Source organism: Ceratotherium simum, chromosome 5, assembly GCF_057802395.1.
Source record: "Ceratotherium simum simum isolate JZ-2026a chromosome 5, ASM5780239v1, whole genome shotgun sequence".
NCBI classification, from domain to species: Eukaryota; Metazoa; Chordata; class Mammalia; order Perissodactyla; family Rhinocerotidae; genus Ceratotherium; species Ceratotherium simum.
In genome coordinates, this window is record NC_141904.1 from 58,296,026 (window position 1) to 58,308,085 (window position 12,060).

At 40.7% G+C, this 12,060-nt stretch overlaps 1 protein-coding gene across 6 annotated transcripts in view; it reads left to right on the plus strand.

Moving 5' to 3' along the window:
• The window catches only part of FLNB (filamin B), a 137,090-nt gene that overhangs the window by 58,421 nt on the left and 66,609 nt on the right, over positions 1 to 12,060 (plus strand). For all 6 annotated transcript variants that reach the window (XM_087431224.1, XM_087431225.1, XM_087431226.1 and 3 more), the window contains exons 5-7: positions 9,043 to 9,161; positions 10,005 to 10,082; positions 11,556 to 11,718. In XM_087431224.1, the coding sequence (XP_087287350.1) occupies positions 9,043 to 9,161; positions 10,005 to 10,082; positions 11,556 to 11,718 (360 nt within the window). The remainder of the gene's footprint in view (positions 1 to 9,042; positions 9,162 to 10,004; positions 10,083 to 11,555; positions 11,719 to 12,060) is intronic.

Below are 12,060 nucleotides of genomic sequence, written 5' to 3' on the forward strand. Positions count from 1 at the left end.
TGGAAGTGGGTCATCTGGCTGCTGATTCATTTCTCCTTCGCTTATGCTAAAGCTGCCTCAGATTTCCAGATGGGGTGGGAGCTATTGTTAACCCCTGGCAGACACTTCCTTGCTAAGACATCCTGTTTATGATCTCCGAGGCAGCTGCCAGGAGTGTTATGCTCAGAACATTATGGTGGGTCAAAGGCATTTCAAGGCATTTGGTTGTCTGGCTGGCACCTGATTTCAAGCACACTAGCTTTTTAAGGAGAACAGTTGCATTTCAGCCCAGTGTGGTTTCTGGTAAAGATTAGCACAGTGAGATACAGCTTATTCCCTCTTCTCTGGGGAGGAGAAAGAGTGCATTTTATTTCTTAATTTTCAGAATTATATTGGGGATAATATTTAGACAGACAAAATATCTTGAATCTACAGTTCTTACCATTCTAATGTAATAGTTTTTTCTTGCCCTTTGTGCGTGTGTGCATGCATGCATGCATGCATGTATATGTGTGTGTGTGTGTGTGTGTGTGATTGTTGAATTATTTAAAAATAAATTGCAGGCATGGTGACAGTTCACTCCTCAATACATCAGCAAGCCTCTCCTAAGAATAGGACATCCTCTTACATCACCATGATATTCGTTATCATACATAAGAAAATTAGCAATAATCACATGTATCAATAATCAGTTGTATTCAAATTTCCCTATTGTCCTAAAATTGTCTTTTACAGTTTTTGTTGTTGTTTTACAAACCAAGTTCTGATTAAGATTCACTTACTATATTTGTTTATTTCTCTTTAGACTCTTAATCTAGAATAATTTCCCCCACCTTCTTTTTTTTTTTATTGACATTGACTTTCTGAAGTCCAGAGCACTTGTCTTGTAGGATGTCCCATACACTCATCCCCTTTGAAGATAGCATTGCTCTACTTGGCATCAGCTTAGTCTGAAGATGACACACAACCAGGGCAGTGGTGCTGATGTGTGCTGTTCTCAGCCTCAGTGGCCACGTCAGGCTCATCTGTCTTTTTAGCGTGATTTAGACCAGAAGATAGAGTCTGATAGTCCTGAAACAGAACCACTTGCCGTTTGAGGTCCTTTTGGCAATGAGGTGGGGTCTGTGCAATCATTTGTGTTACATAGGGACTGGGGACTTTGTTGAAAGCCCTCCCCCCGTGTGCAGTCACTCCAAGGTCGGCATGTCCATGCTTGCTTTAAAAGTGCTTTCTCTAAGCCATACCAAAGGTGGTGGCAGGAATAAGGAATCTCTGATTTTAAAGGTTATACTTCCTTAATGGCAAAAAAGCTGCAAACAGCCAAATAAATCTTTTGTCAACAAACTGGGTCAAGTGGATTGAATCTAATCAAGGCATAAAATGCTTGTTTGCAATAACCTTATCATTGGCCTGTCTAGCTCCCCCATTGTTAATGTGAAACGGTTTCCTTTCACGGTGCTGTTTTCTAGAAAATGACCACTTGCTACAGTTCAGGGATGTGGCTAGTCATTGCCGTTTCCTTCATCTGTGTCTTTATAACTGTTGTGCACTTGGGGAGAAACACACCTATAAAAATACATATATATATCTACACACGTATATGTATGTAGGCTTTGCATTTTTTTGTTGTGGTAAAATATACATAACAGAGTATTCACTAATTTAACCATTTTTAGTTGTATGATTCAGTGCCATTAAGTGCATTCACCATGTTGTGCAAACATCGCTGCTATCCACCTCCAGAACTTTTTCATCTTCCCCAACTGAAACTCTACCCGTTAAACAATAACTCCCCCTCTCCCCTCCCCCCAGACCCTGGTAACCACCACACTACTTTCTGTCTCTACCAGTTTGCCTATTCTAGGTACCTCATATAAGTGGAATCAGACAATATTTGTCCTTTTGTGTCTGGCTTCTTTCACTTAGCATGTTTCCAAGGTTTATCCATGTTGTCACATGTGTCAGAATTTCATTCCTTTTTAAAGTTGAATAATATTCAATTATATGTATATACTACATTTTGTTTATCCACTCTTCCATCAGTGGACATCTGAGTTGTTTCCACCTTTTAGCTATTGTGAATAATGCTGCTGTGAACATAAGTATCTGAATCCCTGCTTTCAATTTTTTGGGTATATACCTAGAAGTGGAATTGTTGGATCCTATGGTAATTCTATATTTAACTTTTTTTCCTCGTAAGTAGGAAGACAAAATTGTCATTTTAGGCAACAGGACCACATGTGAGGGCACGTGGGTGGGGCCTTAAGATATTATCCTTGTCCTGTGGTGAGACAAAAGGTCAGGTACAGTTTGCTCTCTCTTGTGTGGCCACATTGCTTCATTTCTGCCAGCTGAACCAAGGAATAGAGAACATTTCATTTTCTGTTTTCTAAAAGGGTGAAGAGGTTTGTTTGATTTGATCGTTTGGATGTTGACCAGATTGCAGTTACTAACTCACTTGCACATCCATTCACTGAGATCTATTCACTGAAAGGAGAGCGGGCTCGGGTGAGGTAAACCAGCAGCCACAAACAGATCTTTGTGGTGGGCTCCCTTGTGGGGTTAGGCATGTTGAAAGCATGTATCCATGAGCTACGCAGAAACCTCTTCTAAAACCTCTGTTCTGTGTGAAGCATTCACTGCACAGCAAGCCTTAAGCACCTTTCGTTGTAATTGTGGGGAATGGTTGTCTCTCTGCCTGGTAAGCATAGCTCCGAGGGAGTTTACAGAGTATGGGATGTGGTTCGACATCCTAACCAACCATGGTTAGCCAGGGTAGACAAACCCAAGCCCGGGCCTTGGATGAGCTGCAGAGTAAGTTATTTCTCAGGCTGTTGCTGTCAGATGGAGTGAGTGTTTATGAATCCTTTAAGTACATGTTTAACTCTATTTGTTAAATGACCTGATCATTATGTAAATTTTAAGCAAAAGGAAAACGTAGAAAATAAAAATTGAAAGCTCTTCTTCCAACTGCCGATATCTTTCCTTCCTTCAAGGGTATTTCTTTCCAGCCTTTTTTCTATGCTGAAATGAGTTCAAACTATGGATTTTCTTCACTTTGCATTTCTTACCTAACAGTATGTGAATGTTATCTTATTATATAATAATTTACCACCAATTTTTCTTAAACTAAGTTATTTATTGGAAAACTAATACAAATCCAGAGTATCGTAACAAATGATCCAGTGTCTTCGACAGACTGATGGCAAGGAAAAGAAGAGACAGAGAGAAACCTAGAGATTAAAGAGAGTTAAGAGACTTAGCAACCAGTTGTAATATGTGAACCTTATTTGGATCCTATTTAAACTTACTGTTAAAAAAAATTCATGACACTTAGAATATAATTGGAAATTTGAATACTGACTGAATATTTGATGATATTAAGGAATTATTAATTTTTTTGATGTGGATGGTCTAAAAATGTCTTTTAAAGATATATGCCGAATGTTTATGGAGGAAAAATATGAGGACTAGGATTTGTATCAAAATAATACAAGAGGATGGAAGAGATGGGAGTGAGGGTGTGAAACAAGACTGGCGTGAGTTGACAGTCACTGAAGCTAGGTGATAGGTACACGGGGGTTCATTTTACAGTTCTCTGTGACTGTTTAGGTTTAGAATTCTCCATAATAAATAAATAATACTTCTGGGAAGATGGAGTAGAAGTACTTTTCCTAATTCTCCCTGCCACATACTACTAAAATCCCTGGGCATTTTATAAAGAACAAACATAAGGAGACACTGAAAGAGAATAAGAGAAACTGGCTGGGGACCTCGGGATGCAAGGAGCAGCACTGTAGTGAGCTCCTTGGGTTTTCTTTTAACTCATATATCCCAGACTTGGAGCTGAAGAAGCTGAGAGCTGGAAACACCAGTGGGCACAAACACACAAAAGCTCCAACAAAAGCCTGCTGTCTCTGGCCAAAGGACCAGGAAAGGGCAGCCTAGCAAGGCAGAATACTTTTAGGCAATCACTGCTCTACTCCAGCCAAACACCACAGAAAAAACTGTCGCCCCCACCATCACTTACACCAGCCAAGGTAAATGGGGAGCCTAGAGTTTCGCCATAGATGAGGAGGCCACCCTCCCCTCAGTGATGTCAGCAGAGACCTTTTGAGTAGTAATGAGGCACTCCTACCCCTTTCAGCCACTAGGGGAGCTGGAACTCCTTCCTCCACTCACCAGTAATGAGGAGCCCCCCTCACTGTGAGAATCAGTGGAGGTTGAGTGGGGAACCTGGACTTCTTCCTCCACTGGCAGTAACAAGGCCTACACCCTCCCTTCCCCTGCTGGAGCAGTATTATAAAAAGGCAACTAAAACAGAAAGTTTAAATAAGACCCAGAGTCTCATAACATAATACCCAGAACATCCAGGTTTCAATGAAAAAATCACTCATCATACCAGGGACCGGGAAGATCTCAAACTGAATGAAAAGAGATAATCATTTGACGCCAAAACTGAGATGATAAAGACGTTAGGATTATTTGATAAAGATTTTGAAGGAGCTTTTATAAAAGGCTTCAACAAGCAATTACAAATACACTTGAAACAAATGACAAAACTGAAAATCTCAGCAAAAAATAGAAGATAAAAGGAGAACCAAATGGAATTTTTAGAACTGAAAAATGCCATAACAAAAACTCAATGGTTGAGCTCAATAGCAGAATGGAAGGACAGAGAAGAGAATCAGTGACCTGGAAGATAGAACAATAAAAATTACCCAATGTAAATGACAGAGGAAGTAGTCTAAAAAAAATGAACAGAGCCTCAGGGACCTGTGGGATAATAACACAACATTTGATATTCGTGTCATAGTTGACGCAGATAGAGAGTGAAAACAGAGCAGGGCTGAAAGTGCTCACGGAAAGAATGGCTGAAAATTTCCCAAATTTGGCAAAAGATGTAAACCTATGGATTCAAGAAGCTGAGCTAAGCCAAACAGGATAAACACCAAAAAAAAAAAAAAAAAAAACCCAAAATCCACACCAAGCCACATCTTAGACAGACTTCAAGAAACTAGACAATAGGGGGCTGGCCCGGTGGCGCAAGCAGTTAAGTGCACGCACTTCGCTGCGGCGGCCTGGGGTTTGCCGGTTCGGATCCTGGGCACGCACCGACGCACCGCTGGTTGAGCCATGCTGTGGCGGCGTCCCATATAAAAGTGGAGGAAGATGGGCACGGATGTTAGCCCAGGGCCAGTCTTCCTCAGCAAAACGAGGGGGATTGGCAGATGTTAGCTCAGGGCTGGTCTTCCTCACACACACACACACACAAAAGAAACTAGACAATAAAAGCTTGAAAGCAGCAGGAGCGAAATGACAGCTTACCTATGGGAGAAAAATAGTTAGCATGACAGATTTCTCATCAAAAACCGTGGAGGCCAGAAGGAAGTGGCACAACATTTTTCAGGTGCTGAAAGAAAAAAATTATCAGCCCAGAATCCTATATCCAGGGATAATATCCCTTAGGAATGAAGAGGAAATCAAGACATTCTCAGGTGAAGGAAAAGTAAAAGAATTTGTCACAAGCACATCTACCCTAAAAGAATGGCTAAAGGAAGTTCTCTGGACCGAAAGGAAACAATGAAAGAAGGCATCTTGGAATAACAGGGAGAAATAAAATGGTAAACAAAAATATGGATAACTACAATAGACTTTCCTCAAAAACCACAAACTACCAAAACTCAACCAAGATGAAATAGATAACCGGAATGATCCTATAACCATTAAAGAAATTGAATTTGTAATTTAAAAGCTCTTGGAAAAGATATCTCCAGGCCCAGATGGTTTCACTGGAGAATTCTACCATACATTTAAAGAAGAATTAACGCCAATTCTACACAATCCCTTCCAGAGAAGGGAACACTTCCCAGTGCATTTTATGAAGCCAGTATTGCTCTAATAAGAAAACCAGACAATGGCAATGCCAAAAAAGAAACTACAGACCAATATCCCTCATGAATAGAGATGTAAAAGTTCTTAACAAAATATTAGCAAATAAAATTCAGCAATATATAAAAAGAACTCTACATCATGACCAAATGGGGTTTATTCCAGGGATGCAAGGCTGGCTCACTATTAGAAAATCAGTCAACATGTATTAATAGGCTAAAGGAGAAAAATCACGTGATCATATCAATTGACACAGAAAAAGCACTTGACAAAATTCAATGACCATCCATGATAAGAACTCAGAAAAAGAATAGAGGAGAACTTCCTCAATTTGATATAGAGTAGCTACCACAAAAAGCCTACAGCTAACAATTAATAGTGAAAGACTGAATGTGTTCCCTAAGATCGGGAACAAGGCAAGGATGTCCATTTTCACCACTGTTATTCAACACGATGCAACTTTTAGCCAGTATAGTCAGGCAAGAAAAGGAAATAAAAGACACACATATTGGAAAGTAAGAAATAAAACTATCTCTATTTGTAGATGACATGATTGTATATAGAAAACCCTAAAGAATCTACAAAAAATATCCCCAAAAGCTATCTTGAATAAGTGAGTTCAGCAAGGTTGCAGGATACAAGATCGGCATACAAAAATCAATCGTATTTCTCTCTACTAGAATGAACATGAAGACACCAAAATTAAAAATACCACCTCACTTACAATTGCTCAAAAAAAATTGAGAAATAAATGTAAATATAATAAAACACGATAGGATTTATATGCTGAAAACTACAAAAACACTGATTGAAAAATCAAAGAAGACCTGAATAAATGGAGAGATATACTGTTTTCATGGGTTGAAAACATCAGAGTAAAGATATCAGTTCCTCCCCAAATTGTCATATAGGTTTAACACAATTGCAGTTAAAATCCCAGCAAGATTTTTTATAGATTATCCTAAAATGTATGTGGAAAGACAAAGGAACTACAGTAGAGAAAGCAATTTTGAAAAAGAAGAATAATGTGGGAGGAATAGTCTACCTGATTTCGAGACTTACTATAAAGCTACAGAAATCAAGCAAGACTATGGGATATTGGCGGAGGGATAGACACATAGATTAATGGAACAGAATCGGGAACCCAGAAAGACACCCCCACAAATATACACGACTGTTTCTTGAAAGAGCTGCAGGAGCAGTTCAGTGGAGGAAACAGGGCCTGTTCAACACATGGTGTCAGAACAATTGGACATCCATAGGCAAAGAAAAGGAACTTCGGCTGAAGTCTCACACTTTATATAAAAATTAACTCAAAATGGATCACAGACTTAAATGTAAAACACATAACTATAAAACTTTCAGAAAAAAACATATAAGAGGATCTTTAGGATCTAGGACTAGGCAAAGACTTCTTAGACTTAACACCAAAATCATGATCCATAAAAGGAGAAAAAATATAAACTGGACTTCATCAAAGTTAAAACTTAAAAAAATTTTAAAAGTACTGTCAGTGTCCTGAAGTCTTGGCATGGTGCACGAGGATTGGAGTGCATGTGCTGTTGAGGGCTTTCTGGCAGTGACAGGTACACTCCTGGATCACCCCACTCTCCTGCAAGATGACCTCCCTTGGCCTCGGCCCTACAGGCCACGCGGACACCATCACAAACAGACCTCAAAATGGTGCTGAGACGAAGGGTCTGGGAACTGCATTTTACTTTTAAAAACAATTTAAAACTTTTGCAGTTAAGAGGATGAAAAGACAAGCTAAAGACTGAGAGAAAATATTTGGAAAGCACTAATTATCTAGAATATATAAGGCCCTAGTATCTAGAATATATAATGAACCCTCAAAACTCAATAGTTAAAAAAACCAAAAATCAAAAAAATAACCAAACAATCCAATTAGAAAATGGGCAAAAGACATGAACAGACATTTCACTGAAGAGGATATACAGATAGCAAAGAAGCACATGAAAAGATGTTCAATATCATTGGCCATCAGAGAAATGCAAATTAAAACCACTACACACCTATCAGAATGGCTAACTAAAGTAGAAAGTAGTGATAACACCAAATGCTGGCAAGGATGCAGAGAAACTGGATCCTGATCACTCATACATTGCTGATGGGGATGTAAAATGGTACAGCCACCCTGGAACACAGTTTGACAGTTTCTTAAAAAGAACTAAACATGCTACTATCTTAAAACCCAGCAATTGCATTCTTTGACATTTATCCCAGAGGAATGAAAACTTATGTTCACACACAAACCTGTGCATGAATGTTTATAACAGCTTTATCAGTAATAGACAACCGAAACAACCCAGAGGTCCTTCAATGGGTGAATGGTTAAACAAACTGTGGTACGTTCATATCATGGAATATTACTTGGCAATAAAAAGAACAAACTATTGATACAGGCAACAACCTGGATGAATCTACAGAGAATTATGCCTAGTGGGAAAAGCCAACCCAAAAAGGTTAGAAATAAAATTATAGAGATAGAGAACAGATTAGTGGTAGTCAGGGTAACAAGAGGGTGGGGGGAGGGGGAGTGGTGTGGCTATAAAAGGGTAACTTGAGGATCCCCATGGGGATGGAAAGTTCTACACATTGATTGTATCAAAGTCAGTAGCCTTGTTGTGATATTGTACTAGAGTTTTGTACAATATAACCATTTGGGGAACTGGGTAAAGCATATTATTTCTTACACCTGCATGTGAATTTATCTCAAATTAATTTTCCCAATCATCTCAAAATAAAAAATTTAATTTTTAAAACATAGTTGAATGCAATTTTTAAAAATTTCAAGTAGTACAAAAATAGTCTTTGATGAAAAATGAGCCATTCTCTCACACCTCACTCCCCCCACGTCATCTCCCTCAAGCCAAGCCCCACTGCTGGTTACCACATCATTTTTCACAATTGTATAGACTTCTGACTGAATTGCTCTGCATATTTCAGAATAGGCTGTTGCTTAAATAACAAGGACAAAATTAGGGCTTTCTACCCGTTTGATTATCCTTGTCCTGGCAGTTTGTCCCTATCTTTCACGTGGCAGCTGCAGGGCTGGGTCCCATCTGTCGGTTCCCTGAAGGAGACGTAGTGGTGATGGCCTGTGTCAGGGCCTGGCCCAGCTTGTAATGTGCTTGTGTAAACCCGTGACAGGAATCGAGCCCACCGGAAACATGGTGAAGCAACCAGCCAAGTTCACCGTGGACACCATCAGTGCCGGGCAGGGAGACGTGCTGGTGTTTGTCGAGGACCCAGAAGGGAACAAAGAGGAGGTATGTCAGAGGATGCTGCCCTCCCCGTCCAGCATCCCATGGAGCTTTTGGGGCTTGTAAAAGAGCCAGGGACTGTGCCTCCATTTTCCTCATTAAAACTCAGAACAAAAGCTGTTTCTTACCAAAGGGATCCTGGGGCTTACAGCGGTTAAAGTAACTTGCAAGGGCTGTGCCTTGAAAAATAATATAAATTGATACCCAAGGACACAATGTTTAATAAAATAAAGGATACTTTGGATTTAGCAAAGGTCTTATTAGTTGAGGTTTTAGATACTGATGGCTAGAATAACAAAGTGATTCTTGCCCTACTCTCTTCCCACAGTGACCATCCTTTGGTTCCTCCCTCAGGGCCTTTGCACATGCTGTTCTCTCAGTCCACTTATCTTCTTAAGATCATATTTTATTCCTAGTGCTCAGCACCATCTGAAATTCTAAGTTTACTAATGTATTGTCTGTTTCCCCCACTAGTGCAGGGATTGTGCCTGATTCGTTCATTGTTTTATTTTTGGTATCTGACACCAGGCCCAGCATTTCATAACTCTCAATAACTACTGAGCCACTAAAGGTTTAAGTTACTTGCTTCATATTCTCTCTTGTCTAGAGAATTCCAGCCCCGAGAAAGTGGAGAGTCCTGACGTGGTTATACCTTTGTGCTACGTGATTTTGTTTCTGTGACTCAGGCTGCTTCTCCCCTGGGGCATCTTGCAGGAGTGGTGGGACAGGAAATAGCCAGTGCCTTCAGGCTTCCTGAGCTGGCAGCTCGCTGCAGGCCCTTGGCTGGCATAGCATGCTCTTTACTTGCACCTGGCGCCTTCTCTAACTGTCACTCATCTTCCATCCTAGGCACAAGTGACCCCAGTCAGCGACAAGAACAAGACTTACTCTGTGGAGTACCTGCCCAAGGTCACCGGGCTGCACAAAGTAAGATGAGGCATCATGGCCTTTGCTTGGGCTGTTCTTCTGGGCTTGCTTTGATAGGCGTGGAAGAAGGATATCTCAGGAAGAAGAGTGGTTTCCTTAAGTTAACTTCTGATTTTCCTTTCTGATTATAAAAGTATCTGTGCTCATTGTAGAAAATGTGGGATCCCTGTGAATTAGACTTGAGACATTAGCTAACATATCTAGGTTGGTTGAATTCCACTAAGTTCTTTGCAATGTCATAAGATTTTTCTAACTCCGTCTAGGCCATGTAGCTATGTGCCTGGAGTATAGAAGCTAAGCTATGGACACTTCTTATCTTTAATGCTTCCTTAAGTATTCCCTGTTGAGGTGCTCTGGAGGATCTGTCAGCGCTGAAGCCCGAGCACGGCGAAGGCCAGTCAACTATAGTGGTGGCCAGTGGCCCACTCATGCACCTGGAGAAATGATGGGGATCCAGCCCCCAGGCCCTTTGTCTCAGCAACATTTTGAGTTCTGTTTGAGTTGGTGTGCAGTTGGCCTGTAGGACGTGCACTGAGGAGTCTTGCAGGAGAGTGGGGTGATCCAGGACTGAGCCCTTCATTGGAAGAAAGCCTCAACTTTCTTGGGGCCAATCCCCATGGGCCATGCCAAAACTTCAAGACATAGGCCATATTTACCACCTTCTCTTATACTCTTAGAACATCATGGGGGCCGGCCCCGTGGCTTGGTGGTTAAGTGAGCGTGCTCCACTGCTGGCGACCCGGGTTCGGATCCCGGGCTCCCACTGGCGCGCTGCTTCTCCGGCCATGCTGAGGCCGCTCCCACATACAGCAACTAGAAGGATGTGCAGCTATGACACACAACTATCTACTGGGGCTTTGGGGGGAAAAAATAAATAAATAAAATCTAAAAAAAAAAAAAAAAAAAAAAAAAGAACATCATGAATTTGGGAAAAAAATCTTGAAGGGAGCATTTATGATATAATTAATTCATATGAAACCCAAGCCAATACCCCTGTAAAATTTAAAAGATGAGAACTCTGGCTCAAATGTTAGGTGGAAATCTCTACTTTGTCTCAAATGTATGTATTTGAGAATGGTCTTGGTCCCTTGAAAAATACTTTGACTCTGGGTTTGAAATCCTGAAACCGTGCATTATATTCTGGGGGACAGTGGCCCTTTCTGCAGTTGCCTTAAAGGGTCCAGTGTCTAGAGATGCAAGTATAAGTATTGTTCATATCCTACTAGAGAGACTAAGCATTCTGATAATAGCATTTTTAGTTTGCTAAAGACATAATGCCCCAGGCCCACCCATATGGCCAATGGGGCCAGGTGGGAGTCCCATTCAGGCCACTTAACCAGGGCTCTTGGTTCCAGCCACCTTTATGTGGATAATCAGGAGGGTGGAAGAGAAGATTGCCAATGATGTGACTTGATATGGTGGTCTTATTGGGCAGGGAGAAGTGATTATGTCTCACTTATCTGTCACTTGTAGGTCACAGTCCTCTTTGCAGGACAGCATATATCCAAGAGCCCATTTGAGGTGAATGTTGACAAGGCCCACGGAGATGCCAGTAAAGTCACTGCGAAAGGCCCAGGCTTGGAAGCTGCAGGGAACATCGCTAATAAGCCCACCTACTTTGACATCTATACAGCAGGTAAGGTGCCTCTCCCCTGTGGATCAGGCTTTCTTCCAAAGCCTGAGATAATCCTCAGGAATCCGAAGATTTGGGATGCCTGACCTTTTGTCTTTTAAATTGAACAACCGACAACAATAGCTTTTTAAAATGTGTGTTGGTTATATTTTTAGATTTTTCAAAACCAATTTTCCTTTTCTAAAATCTTACACTCAAGCTTGACTTTGATTATTAATAATCAGTCAATTTCTGTACACATTTCTGATTTGACTAAATAAATGTTCCAAAGAAACTAAGTTTTAAGAATCATCTACTAGACCAAATTCTAGGCAAGGTCCTGTGGGGGGTGGGATAAAAAAAAGA